Here is a 15,080-nt window from a genome sequence, read left to right as displayed (position 1 = left end):
ACACTATATAACCGTAAATAAAATGTGTTGAGTGTGTCATTAAATAAAAAAAAAATCTTCTTCCTCAACTATAATATTTTACTATTTGCTGATCCACAGTTAACAAGTCAGGAAAATACAGACATTTTAAAATCAGTTCATGACTTTATTGCAAACAGTCAACGTTTTGAAACTTAACAGCTGTTTGTTTCTTTGCTGAGAACAAGAGACAGCATTGCGTCATAGCTGTGACATACATATCGCTGATGACGTAAGTTAATTGTTGACATGAAACCACCATGATGGTTGTTTTGTTGTTGCTAACAGTTATGACGTCAAAGCCTATATACTGAAACACTGATTATGATGTCAAAACATATATAAGAAAATAAAATAAAAATTCTTTACCCTCTGGGTAATAAAAGAAAGAAATGTTTTATTTAACAACACACTCAGCACATTTTATTTACGGTTATATGGCATCAAACATATGGTTACAGACCACACAGATAATGAGAAAGGAAACCCGCTGTTGCCACTTCATGGGCTACTCTTTTCAATTAGCAGCAAGGGATCTTTTATATGCACCATCCCACAGATAGGGTAGTACAAACCACAGCCTTTGATATACCCATCATGGTGCACTACTGGCTGGGATGACGGGGATCGATCCCAGACCAACTGCATATTGAGCGAGCGCTTTACCACTGGGCTACGTCCTGCCCACATATGGGTAATAAATGCTACTATTGACTGTCATCTTGTTAAAATTAATGTATCTGTTCTAAATTTGTGGACCGACCTCGGTGGCGTCGTGGTAGGCCATCGGTCTACAGGCTGGTAGGTACTGGGTTCGGATCCCAGTCGAGGCATGGGATTGTTAATCCAGATACCGACTCCAAACCCTGAGTGAGTGCTCCGCAAGGCTCAATGGGTAGGTGTAAACCACTTGCACCGACCAGTGATCCATAACTGGTTCAACAAAGGCCATGGTTTGTGCTATCCTGCCTGTGGGAAGCGCAAATAAAAGATCCCTTGCTGCTAATCGGAAGAGTTGCCCATGTAGTGGCGACAGCAGGTTTCCTCTCAAAATCTGTGTGGTCCTTAACCATATGTCTGACGCCATATAACCGTAAATAAAATGTGTTGAGTGCGTTGTTAAATAAAACATTTCTTTCTTTCTTTAAATTTGTGGGGGAAGGTACAAATATACAATGTTGGCTTATTCCTGTCAACCAATCCCTACACCCCCATGCAAAATAAAAGACGGAATAAATATTGCTTAAAACAAAGAGTCATCTTTTGTAACCTGACACAAAATAACTGCAAAATGTGTCATAATCATTTATAAAGAACCGCCAGCACAACAGCTCCCTCATCCCTAGGGACTGTAACGCAATACCAGAAGTGGGACGGAAATCACAGAGGAAACATTTCAGACAGTATGACAGGAAATACATTATCATTATGGTTGCATTATGGTTGCACCTGAGTTGCACTTGCTTATAGTTATGTACATTTTGTTCCAGTTAGCATTTATTAACTAAATGACCAGCCTTGGTGGCATCGTGGTTAGGCCATCGGTCTACAGGCTGGTAGGTACTGGGTTCAGATCCCAGTCGAGGCATGGGATTTTTAATCCAGATACTGACTCCAAACCCTAAGTGAGTGCTCTGCAGACTCAGTGGGTAGGTGTAAACCACTTGCACCGACTAGTGATCCATAACTGGTTCAACAAAGGCCATGGTTTGTGCTATCCTGCCTGTGGGAAGCGCAAATAAAAGATCCCTTGCTGCTAATCGGAAAGAGTAGCCATGTAGTGGCGACAGCGGGTTTCCTCTCAAAATCTGTGTGGTCCTTAACCATATGTCTGACGCCATATAACGGTAAATAAAATGTGTTGAGTGTGTCGTTAAATAAAACATTTCTTTCTTTATTAACTAAATTGGCTAGTTTTATATATGGCAACACTGAATGTCAATACACAACCTGTTGAATCAGCGGCAACACGCTTCGTAGCCATTACGATGACAACAAACAGTATAATAACACGTCATGTTATAAACACTATGTGCTTTTTTAACAATATATCCCACAATTCTCACTTCAGCAAACGTTAAAACAGTCAGGACAATTCAGCCTGTTACATACATTTTCAGAAACCGAAATTAGTTGACATTTTCCGAATGAAGAAAAGGCGGAGTTACTTCCCTTATGTTAATTTAGCGAAAGTAGATCAAATAGTTGTTTATGCTTTAAAAAATGTCATTTAACAGGAGATTTTTTCTCCTGCACAGGTTAGCGGGAGATTTTATAAAATACCGGGAGACTCCTGTGGAATCCGGGAGGGTTGACAGGTCCAATTATTTCAGCTCAGGAAATGGGCTTATTTCTCCAACTACCAGGTATATATATACAACTACATGTAATTCAAATCCCATGAACAGCAATAGTAAAGTGTGGCTAAAGCTGCAACATGCAATGTTTCAATCAACACATACATCTTTCTAATTTTCATTATTATTCATACTTACCTAGTGCTAGCACAACAACCATGCTATACAACCCGAGCCATAACCTCCACTGCAGAATTGTCTTCCCTTGCTGGATGTATAGTACTACATCTGCGCATGTATAGACCGTCATTTCATTTTATTTCAACTTATTTTTGTGCACGCTGTCCTGGGTTTATACCATAGCTATCCGGGCTGTCTGTCCAGGACAGTGGGTTATTAGTTGCTAGTTGTTAGTGAGAGAAAAGAGGATATAGTGGTCTTACACCTACCCACTGAGCTGTTAAAACTTGTTCTGGGTGGGAGAAAACTGTACCTACCAGCCTTATGTACGATGGCTTAACCACGACACCACCGAAGCCAGTATAGACCATCAACCTGTTCTTGAATTCTGCAGTCCTCCATTATTTCTGATGTGTTTTATTTTGCTCCAGATATAAACTTAATTTTATGTATTGTAACCTTTTAAAGTGTTTATTTTTTGTCTCATTTGGTCTCATTTGGTCTCTTTAACTTACAACTCTATACGAGATCATTTTGGGTTGGTTTGTCTCTGGGTAGGATGTCCAGCTCAACTAGGCTGTAGTACTATACATCTGGCAAGGGAAGACAATTATGTGGTGGAGGTTATGACTTAGGTTGTATAACATATTATTGCAGGGTTTCTGCAAGAGGGCAAAACGGGTATGGCTCCATACCCAATTTTTTTTAGCAGATTTTATTTTTTAACGTTTTGACACAATTATGCTTGTTTTAAACCCTAACCCTAAACCTAACTCGTTTTTTTTTTTTCTGGAGGAGGCCCCCCATACCCCCTGTCCACTGTAGTTGCATTCAGCACACACATTGTGAATATTAAATTCCATAGCGCCATACCCGAACATTTCTTTCTGGCAGAAACCCTGTACTGGTAGTGCTAGCACAGTAAGTTGAATAAGACTATAGGGGTGTAATCTGCTAGTTTTAGATACAGAGAATACTACATTCAGATACCATTTATCTTACAACCCCCACCCCCATTTATCTTACAACCCCCACCCCCATATCTCACAATCTAAAGCTAGTTGGAGACATTTTTAAACGACGAGTTATAAGACAAATGGTATCTAACGGACACTAATGTTGTATTTTATTTCTAACACATCCTAAAAACAACAAAAAAGAAGAAGTTTTTTCCCCAGCTAAAACATATTTATGGAGCTCTAGCTGCAGTTAACTTGTGCGTCTGACAGTAATCAGTTTCAGGTCAACTTGCACACCATAGAACAATCTATTTCAGATGGCCTTGGATGGTATGGCTCTAGTGACCGGGTTATCACTGGAGACACCAGTCACAAGTCTCAAAAGTTATCTCCAACATATGTTAAAGACAATATTTATCTACTAAGGGTCAGACTGATAAATGTGATATTTATCTATTAAGGGTCAGACTGATAGATCTGATATTTATCTACCGGTACTAATTAAGGGTGAGACTAATAGATCTGATATTTATCTACTAAGGGTGAGACTGATAGATCTGATATTTATCTACTAAGGGTCAGACTAATATATCTGATATTTATCTACTAATGGTAGACTGATAGATCTGATATCTATCTACTAACGGTCAGACTCATAGATCTAATATTTATCTACTAATGGTCAGACTGATAGATCTGATACCTACCGTATATCTTCGCCTGTAAGTCGACCCTGCCTATAAGTCGACCCCCCTTTCTTTGGTAATAAAATGAGCTACTTTTGCTTTGACCCGCTTATAAGACGACCCAGTTTCTGTGGCAAGTTGTTCTTGACATTACTAAATGATGACAAACATATCATTCTTATTATAAGGTTGTGGTACAAGATTTTCGCTTCACAAACAACAACCGTCGCCATACTTATTTTGTTACTGAAAGTATTTCCTCCATATCAGTATGAGCACCCTCTGAAGTATATTACGTTTTATAGTAACGTAAAACATTGTTTTCATTTGAAGCTAAATGTATGTAAACAAATACAACAAACAAGTTGGGTTTTTTTATATTTACATTTTTACTACAGTTTTTTTTTAATAACATTTCATAATTACAACATTCAATATTAAATGCAATAAAATGGTGTCCAATTTCAAAATAAACAACTGTCAAAAAAGTACAAAAATAGCGTTAATCAAACGCACAATCACTCGGTGACCAACCCCAGAAATCCTCATCCTCACTGTCCGACTCCCCAAACAAGGTTTCGAACTCAGCCAGCGCCATGTTGTCCTGGTACGGATCGTCATCCTCTTGGGTTTCTTCCCCAGCTTCCTGGACTGATTCTGTTTCAGCTGAACTGCCCGTTCCCACCAAGTCATTGTAGAGTTCATCGTCCTCCGTACCATCTAAGGCATTTGAAATGCCACACTTCAGAAACGATTTTCTTACCATTTCATCCGGAATATCGTCCCATGCTTTCTTCACCCATCCACATACAACTTCAATTCCTGGGCGCTTCAAATTCCCTCCCTTTGTGAATTGTTTGGTTCCTTCTACCATCCATTCATTCCACTGTCTCCTCATGTTGCACTTAAATGGCTTGTTTAAGCACACATCTAGCGGTTGCAAAAGAGAAGTCGTTCCTGCGGGGATGACTGCTTGATGCGTTTTCATGCTTCGTAACTTCTTCTTGATGCTGTCCATCAAATGAACACGAAACATGTCCCAAACCAACAGCGACGGGCGATTCAACAGTACCCCGGGCCTTTTATTCCACACATCCATCAGCCACTGGTGAAGAATTTCCTCATCGACCCATCCCTTGGCTGTGCGGCTATGAGAACACCTGGCGTCTTTTCCTTTGGCAGAGTTTTCCTTTTGAAAATCACCATGGGTTTTAACTTAGTTCCGTCTGCCAAACAGGCCAAAACAACAGTGAAATGGGATTTCTCTGCACCACATGTCTTAATAGACACTGTTTTTTCACCTTTCACGTGGACAGTTGAATTTGCGGGCATGTCAAAAAACATCGGCGTTTCGTCCATATTACCAATACTCTGCAGTGAATACAACATATTTTTCCTATCGTCAATCACAAACTTGTGAAACTTTTCCACTTTGTCGTTGACGTCTTTGGGCAACTTCTGCGCGATGTGTGTTCTTTGACGCAGTGCAAGTCCGTGTCGATTCATGAATCGTGTACACCATCCTGCTGAAGCTTTGAAGTCCGATGTTTGTTCGGCAAACTTGTCACTTTTAGAAAGAGTTAGGGCCTTGATGCGTACAGACGTCCGTGTTACGATGTAACCACTTTGCCTGAGTTCCAGGATCCACTCATTCAAGTCATTTTCCATACCCACATATGGACTAGCATTTGATCGCATCTTCTTGAGTGTTTTGGTGCATGTTTGAAGTTTTTCCTTCTTACATCTCCAATCTCGCACTAATTTTTCGCTAACACCGAATTCACGTTCTGCGGCACAGTTATTGTTTTCTTCGGCAAAGGCAATAACCTTAAGCTTAAATGCTGCATCATAAGAATTCCGTTTACGTTTCGGCATTATTGTTAACGGAAAAAAATCGTGGCAATAAAAAACGGTATACAAATAGCTGTGACGATCGAGGAATGAATAAGTAATATTTTATGTATATATAAATTATATCCAAATTAATTCGTGTAATTGTAATTGATTACTGCACCAATAAAACATGCCGGTGTTGCCTAATTAATATTCATTAGGTTGGTAAGTAATTGATTACTGCGCCAATGAAACAAGCCGGGTTTGCGTATTTAATATTCATTAGGATGGCCTCGTTTTCATTGGTATCGGAATCACACGAGGTATGTTTTGGGAGCAGGAAGTTATGCAATGCACGAGTTCTTACTACCGGCCCCGCCATATCACTGGCTGAGTATTAAAACAAAGATCGATTTGCCTGTGTTCTTTTAACATTAAAAACACACCGACTTCACTACCTTCAAGTTGACCGGATTACGACCCTATGTCACTATCTGTAGATAGTATTGTAAGCCACCTAATTAACCTCTTCTCATGTCTTTTGGTTCAGAGACGGGTGCGTTTGTTTACCGATACGCACTAAGCGGCTTTGTAAAAACAACAATAATGGATGACAATAATCAAATAATGTTTTATTAGAACCTTTTATTACAGTGAATAAACATTAAAGGCAAGTACAGATAGTACTATTGTCAGTTTGAGGCTACTTTAAGATGAGATCGTGATTTAAAAACAAACCCATGACAGACTTGCAAAACGTCATTTACGACATGCCGGAGGAGGATTTTTTTTTTTTTTTTTTTTTTTTTTTGTTGACTCTCTTGTAAGTCGACCCCCTGGCTATTTGTAGAAAATTTTGGTGTAAAAAATTCGACTTATAGGCGAAGATATACGGTATCTACTAACGGTCAGACTGATAGATCTGATATCTATCTACTAAGGGTCACACTGATAAATGTGATATTTATCTACTAATTAAGGGTCAGACTGATAGATCTGACATTTATCTACAAATGGTCAATGATAGATATGATATTTATCTACTAATTAAGGGTCAGACTGATAGATCTGATATTTATCTACAAATGGTCAGACTAATAGATATGATATTTATCTACTAATTAAGTGTCAGACTGGTAGATGTGATATTTATCTACTAAGGGTCAGACTGATAGATCTGATATTTATTTACTAAGGGTGAGACTGATAGATCTGATGTTTATCTACTAAGGGTAACTGATCGATCTGATATTTATTTCCGAAGGGTGAGACTGATAATCCCATATTTATCTACTAAGGGTCAGACTGATAGATCTGATATTTATCTATGAAGGGTGAGACTGATAGATCTGATATTTATCTACTAAGGGTCAGATTGATAGATCTGATATTTATCTACTATGGGTGAGACTGATAGATCTGATAATATCTACGAAGGGTGAGACTGATAGATCTGATATCTATCTACCAAGGGTGAGACTGATAGATCTGATATTTATCTCCGAAGGGTGAGACTGATAGATCTGATATTTATCTACTAAGGGTGAGACTGATAGATCTGATATTTATCTACTAAGGATGCGACTGATAGATCTGATATTTATCTACTAAGGATGCGACTGATAGATCTGATATTTATCTACTAATGGTCAGACTGATAGATCTGATATGTATTTACTAAGGGTGAGACTGATAGATCTGATATCTATCTACCAAGGGTGAGACTGATAGATCTGATATTATCTACCAAGGGTGAGACTGATAGATCTGATATTTATCTACCAAGGGTGAGACTGATAGATCTGATATCTATCTACTAAGGGTGAGACTAATAGATCTGATATTTATCTACTAAGGATGCGACTGATAGATCTGATATTTATCTACTAATGGTCAGACTGATAAATCTGATATGTATTTATTAAGGGTGAGACTGATAGATCTGATATCTATCTACCAAGGGTGAGACTAATAGATCTGATATTATCTACCCAGGGTGAGACTGATAGATCTGATATCTATCTACCAAGGGTGAGACTGATAGATCTGATATTTATCTACTAAGGGTCAGACTGATAGATCTGATAATATCTACTAAGGGTCAGACTGATAGATCTGATATCTATCTACCAAGGGTGAGACTGATAGATCTGATATTATCTACCAAGGGTGAGACTGATAGATCTGATATCTATCTACCAAGGGTGAGACTGATAGATCTGATATCTATCTTCTAAAAGTGAGACTGATAGATCTGATATCTATCTACTATGGGTCAGACTGATAGATCCGATATTTATCTACTAAGGGTCAGACTGATAGATCTGATATTTATCTACTAAGGGTCAGACTGATAGATCTAATATCTACTAAGGGCCAGACTGATAGATCTGATATCTATCTACTAAGGGTCAGACTGACAGATCTGATATCTATCTACTAAGGGTCAGACTAATAGATCTGATATTTATCTACTAACGGTCAGACTGATAGATCTGATATTTATCTATTAATGGTCAGACTAATAGATCTGATATCTACTAATGATAAGACTGATATAGATCTGATATTTATCTACTAAGGGTCAGACTGATAGATCTGATATTTATCTACTAAGGGTCAGACTGATAGATCTAATATCTACTAATGGTCAGACTGATAGATCTGATATCTATCTACTAAGGGTCAGACTGATAGATCTAATATCTATCTACTAAGGGTCAGACTGATAGATCTGATATCTATCTACTAAGGGTCAGACTGATAGATCTGATATCTATCTACTAAGGGTCAGACTGATAGATCTGATATCTATCTACTAAGGGTCAGACTGTTAGATCTGATATCTATCTACTAAGGGTCAGACGGATAGAACTGATGTCTATCTACTAAGGGTCAGACTGATAGATCTGATATTTATCTGCTAAGGGTCAGACTCTTGTCTCTGTCTCTCGCTCCACATCATGCACTCATCTGAAACTACCCCAAAGAGAGTAATTTTTAGCTCTTCTTAGCATGTGAATTCATATGGTATCAATATGTCCATATCTTAAACGGCTAACCTTAATCTAAGTTAGGGGAGTAATTAATAACTCCACACATTTGATTTCACACTGAGGTCTGTAATTTTAATAAAACCATGCACATTTTATGCACAGTAGTATCTCGTACATTAATGTTAGTTCAAGTCAAATTAAAGGAATTAACTCGCCAAATGAAACAACATTTTATGACAATATATATATATATATATATATATATATATATTATCCCGGTTACGTATCTTACCTATGAACTATTATGGTGTAATGCTAGTCTAAGACTGTCAACTGTCATGACAAAGTTAGTCAACTCGACAGTTGTGTTGTAATTTTCCCCAATTCGTGACTTACAATGGGTGTGCTCAGATTAACAACTATATAGTTTGTCACCTTCTTTTATGCTATGGAATTTAATTACTATAAGATATTTATTTCTGAGCCGATTGTTTTCAAAATTGGACATAAAAATAGTATTTTTTTGTTATTTACCAAAACACTTTTACTTTTCTTCTTACGTCAAACACAACTAAATTATTTACAAAAAACATTTTTTATAGGACAGGACAGACTACAGGAGTTGTATACGACGAGAATCGAGTTGTAAGAGTGCTCAGACTAGCAACTGGACAGTCATAGAAATTAAGAGATTGGTGAATTGGCCAACTCCGTCATGACAGATGGTAGTCTGAACTTAGCATCAGTGTAATTTGAACTCTGGCCTGGTGAGATGCTATTTGGCATACTGCCATGTACAATATTTTTTCCTCTTTTTTTCCCGCCTTTGTCATAATGAAATTAACATGATGAGATTCATGTGATGAAAACGTGACTGATTTTCACAGGTTCAAGTGCTAGTTTTTTGTCAGCTGTGACAGAATAACTGAATAAAACCGAATAACTGATTAACTGAATATGTAAATATATAAACTTACAACCAAACATCCACATACATTAGAAAGCAAGGTACTGTAAACTTATACTTATTTTCACAGGAGCTTATTTTTTGCACAAAGTAAAGTTTGTTTTATTTAACGACGCCACTAGAGCACATTGATTTTTTATCTTATCATCGGCTATTGGACGTCAACATCCCACAAAGAAAATATAAAACCTTCAAGAATAGTAGAACCTACATTTAACATTGGAATATCCAACAACATAAAAACTGGAAATGAACCATGCAAAAAAAACAATTATTCTACAAATATTGGTGATTTGTGTTTTGAGTAAAAATGTACAAGTTATGAAAATAAATAAAGAAAGAAAGAATTTTTTTATTTAACGACCCAGTCAACACATTTTATTTACGGTTATATGGCGTCAGACATATGGTTAAGGACCACACAGATTTTGAGAGGAAACCCGCTGTCGCCACTACATGGGCTACTCTTTGCAATTAGCAGCAAGGGATCTTTTATTTGCGCTTCCCACAGGTAGGATATCACAAACCTTGGCCTTTGTTGAACCAGTTATGGATCACTGGTCGGTGCAAGTGGTTTACACCTACCCACTGAGTCTTGCGGAGCACTCACTCAGGGTTTGGAGTCGGTATCTGGATTAAAAATCCTATGCCTCGACTGGGATCCGAACCCAGTACCTACCAGCCTGTAGACTGATGGCCTAACCACGATGCCACCGAGGCCGGTAGTTATGAAAATAAAGTGTTTTTACAGTAACTGATGATTCATGGTGTATTAACCACATACATTTATTCAAAACACGAATCAAGAAATAGTTTAGAAAACATTAACAAGATATTTGTACATGACATCTAAAACACAGCATGTTGTTGTAAAAAGTTACACTGAATTATGCAGATAAATTAAAAACAGGGGTGGGAATTGGTGAACTGTAAAAAAAGAGGAAATCTAGAGGGGTCTCGGAAATTCTTGAAATCCTTGGTTAAAATCTGTGCCATCTGACAAATTTTGGAGGAAAGGACGATTAAAATGCGAGGAAATGCAATGTTCCATGAGAGGAAAACCGCTGATCTGAGGAGAATTCCCACCCCTGTAAAAAAAATTGATTTACCGTCATCAAGTGGATTAGATATCTTGTCATTATGTACATACCAGATGGTGAACAAACTGATGTTACGAACCATTTGTATATAGGAAGGAATTGTTTTAACTATACGTGCACGTATGCAAATTATTTTCACAATTCTTTTGTAGTTCTTTATTAGTTTGTGAAGTCTTCACCAGAGAATCATAATCCGAAGACTCGGAACTATCCAATCAAAACTGTAGGAGAAGATAGACTTTTAAATTTTCAAATTCAAATTCTAAAATTCGAAATTTCCAAAATATCTCTCTATTGGTTAGTGAAACTGCCCCTGAAGATACTTATACTGAGTTTCAGAACTGTCCAATGAAAACTCTAGGAGAATGTTAAATTTCTAAGTAAATTTTTTTAAATTTAATAAAAATTCAAAAATTTCCAAAATATCTCTCTCTTAGTCTTTCCAAGACTGCCCCAGAGAATGAGAATACCAATTAAGTTTCAGAACTAGTCAATCAAAACTCTAGGAAGACTTTCAAATTCTCAAGTCATGTGAATCTGTTCCTTATTACCTTTTTTTCAGAAAGAAAGGTTTTATTTAATGACGCACTCAACATTTTATTTACGGTTATATGGCGTCAGACATATGGTTAAGGACCACACAGATATTGATAGAGGAAATCCACTGTCGCCACTTCATGTACCCTGCAGATAAACTGCCATTTGATATGCCTTTAAGCATGTAAGTAAAGTGGAGTTTTCAGGAGGCTAGGCGCTCATGTATAATTTGACTGATACCATCATCTTCTATCACATCACATTAATCTAATGTTAGACACTAAAAACCAGTCTAGTGAATGACATTGATTGCTCACTCTAACATGCTTCTTGTGTAGTATGAATACACTTTTAACTGTCAATGTGAATGCCTGCTAGATAAGGACATGCTATATATATATATAACAAGAATTTGCTGGAATTAAACATCTCGCCTACCATAAAAAAATATCAGTGCACTGTGATGAAGATCCATAGGTGCAGCTACAAACCAAGTTTCACTGATCTAGGAATTATAGTTTGTGAAAAAATAGATCTAAATGCAAAACTTTAACGCAAAAGTTGATGCTGTTGGAGTCGTTAGAAAAGTAAAACATGTACCTATATTTGGCCATTAGACTATGTTAAAGAGAAACAGGGCTTCTAGATTATGGTAGCCCCACTCCCATGGCTAGTGATATTCAATGTTGGCCTAGTAAATAACTACTATTGCCATGCCCGACGGCTAGTGAAAAACAAAATTGTCAAATGTGGCAGTTAAGTCTATTTTGTAAATATGAATATCCTGACCCCCCCATCCCCCCAACCTCCATTGTTGGTGTTTTTAAGCGCCTCTTTAGGTGACATATCTGATTATTACTATTATTTAGTAAAATTGTATTAACTAAAGTAAAGAAGGGCTAGTGAAGTTTTAATTGTGGCAAGTAAATTTTAAAAATCACTGATCCCATGGCTGGCGGATTAAAAAAAAAAATCTAGAAGCACTGGGAAGGAAATGTTTTGTTTAACGACGCACTCAACACATTTTATTTATGGTTTTATGGTGTCAAACATATGGTTAAGGACCACACAGATATAGAGTGGAAACCTGCTGTTGCCACTTCATGGGTTACTCTTTTCGATTAGCAGCAAGAGATCTTTTATATGCACCATCACACAGACAGGATGGTACATACCACGGCCTTTGTTACACCAGTTATGGATCATTGGCTGGAACAAGAAAAAGCCCAATGGGCCCACCGACGGGGGTCGATCCTAAACTGACTGCACATCATACGAGCACGCTACCACTGGGCTACGTCCCGCCTCCTGTTGGAGGTGTTAGAAAAGTAAAACATGTGTCTATACTCGGCCATTAGACTTTGTTACGGTGAAACAAACCTAATCAATGTTGTATAAGTCTCTTACCGTTCCGCTCTGCCGACCCGACCAATTCGATGAATGTAATTCTGTTTCTCATCAGGAAGAGTCACGTTAATCACTGGAAAAAAAAAGACGAAGAGAAAGACTTCTTTAAAACGTGTAATCTTTCAAATGACTAAACTACTCACAAAAAGAGTATAGCAAATGTCACCTAGGTGATAATGCACCCTTTTCATTGGTTAATTTGTCTTGTTGTTTAGGCGGTATTGTGGGACTTAACAAGTCAATCTACGAAGAACACTCGTCATTGTCCGTGAACATTCGTCATTGTTCGGTGTTGTGTGTTGTGAACATTCGTTGTACTTCGGTATGATTTGTATCGTGTTATGTGCGTGCGCATGTCTCGTGGTTCTCGTGTTTCCTGTATCGTGTGGATCAGCTGGTCACTTGGTAAATGTTTGTCTGTGAAGTAAAGTTGTGTTAATGTTGTTCGTTGTTCGTGTTCTTGACATAATAGAGATACATATACATATACATATACATATACATATATATATCTATATAGAGGTTATTACCAGTTTTTTGGTATCGTCAATATCATATATTAGGAATAAAAATTGTATTATGTCAGCCTCTGGCGAGCATAATACATTATTTTTATTCCTAATATATGATATTGACGATACCGAAATACACGAGGGTAATAATCTCTTTATCATATAAGCTCAAGCTTAATACAAAATGTTTTTGTAAATTGTACACGCAACTTTAATTCCAGTCCGCCATTACTAGATATTCAAATGACGTAAGAATATGTGCCATAGTGTACGTCAGTCATGGAGTGTCACCCAAGTATGTTTGCTTAAATGTCAATAAACCTAGTGCCAAGACCTCGACTAATTTACATCTAATTTGCAAAGTTATCAAATTCTTAAAGTATGTGATCTGAAAAATATCACCTACTTTGATGGCACTGAAAATGTAAGATATTATGTGATAAATATATATAGATATATCAGCTAAGAGAAGTGTCCTGATATCACAATACAAAAATAAAATGCTGTGAATGTTTCTTGACACTTGTCTGAAGACTTGTGTTAGAAAAATAATCTACAAAAGAACTTAATTGCATAATCTGTTTACTATTTATATTCATCCAGTGTCAAGTGTATTCCATTAAATTATTAATTTCATAATTAGTGGTTGTCGATTTATGACGGGGTAATAATCAGGCCTCACGCGAGGTCAAAATCATAGAGCGAAGTCACTTCTCTCTCAAACTTTAGAGTGGGCGAAGTTTTTAACAACAGGGAGACTTGAATTTTTAATCCCCCCAAAAAGAAGTCATCTTAATACAGGTGCAACTTTTACAATCTGTATTTTATTTTATTTTATTTACTGTCTGTACTGCTAATTGATGGCTATGTGCTCTATAGGTTTTTTTTTTAATTAGCTTTCCACATGTTGCCTTGTTTAGAAATAATGAAATGTAATTGAAATGCACTAATTTAACCGTTTAGAATTCATTCTCTTACAAGTTTGTCTTCTCATTTCATTTAATACCTACTCCTTGCAGAGTATTGTCCTAGTAGATTAATCTACCACGGTTAAGCCGAGATTACCCAGAGGCAATTAAATGCATTCCACAGTCACAGTTTCTTAATTGATACACTGTAGAGTTGTCAGCCTGAATGGGTACTAGTATCTGTGAAGGTGTGAACATTGCTTATCTGCAGCACCTTGTCACTGTTGTTTACAATTTTAAAAAAGGTTTAAATAATTTAGTGGCCGCTTAACACAGACACTTTAGTGACTTGGGGGATCCAGTTTAAGTGGCCGCTGGGTATGTAGGACAGGTTACCGCTATTTCACAATTTCGACATATGTTTTGCATGTTGAATTTATTCATTATGACAAAGTCTACGTAAAACTAAATAATTACTCCAACTATTAGTGCTAGACACGGGTGTTGTCTGAGATAGACCGTCTATCTATGAGCTAGACCGTCTATCTATGAGCTAGACCGTCTATCTATGAGCTAGACCGTCTATCTATGAGCTAGACCGTCTATCTATGAGCTAGACCGTCTATCTATGAGCTAGACCGTCTATCTATGAGCTAGACCGTCTATCTATGAGCTAGACC

The 15,080-nt window shown here is 37.2% G+C and overlaps 1 protein-coding gene across 1 annotated transcript in view; it reads right to left on the bottom strand.

Annotated features, from left to right (window-relative positions):
• Positions 1-15,080, bottom strand: part of LOC121387992 (ATP-dependent RNA helicase DDX1-like) — a 461,008-nt gene that overhangs the window by 46,300 nt on the left and 399,628 nt on the right. The window contains exon 24 of the mRNA XM_041519183.1: positions 12,981-13,053. Within this exon, the coding sequence (XP_041375117.1) occupies positions 12,981-13,053 (73 nt within the window). The remainder of the gene's footprint in view (positions 1-12,980; positions 13,054-15,080) is intronic.

This window comes from Gigantopelta aegis, chromosome 14 (genome assembly GCF_016097555.1).
Source record: "Gigantopelta aegis isolate Gae_Host chromosome 14, Gae_host_genome, whole genome shotgun sequence".
In the NCBI taxonomy this organism is placed as follows: Eukaryota; Metazoa; Mollusca; class Gastropoda; order Neomphalida; family Peltospiridae; genus Gigantopelta; species Gigantopelta aegis.
Note: the sequence above shows the minus strand (reverse complement) of the source record. Positions and strands in the feature narration are given on the sequence as shown.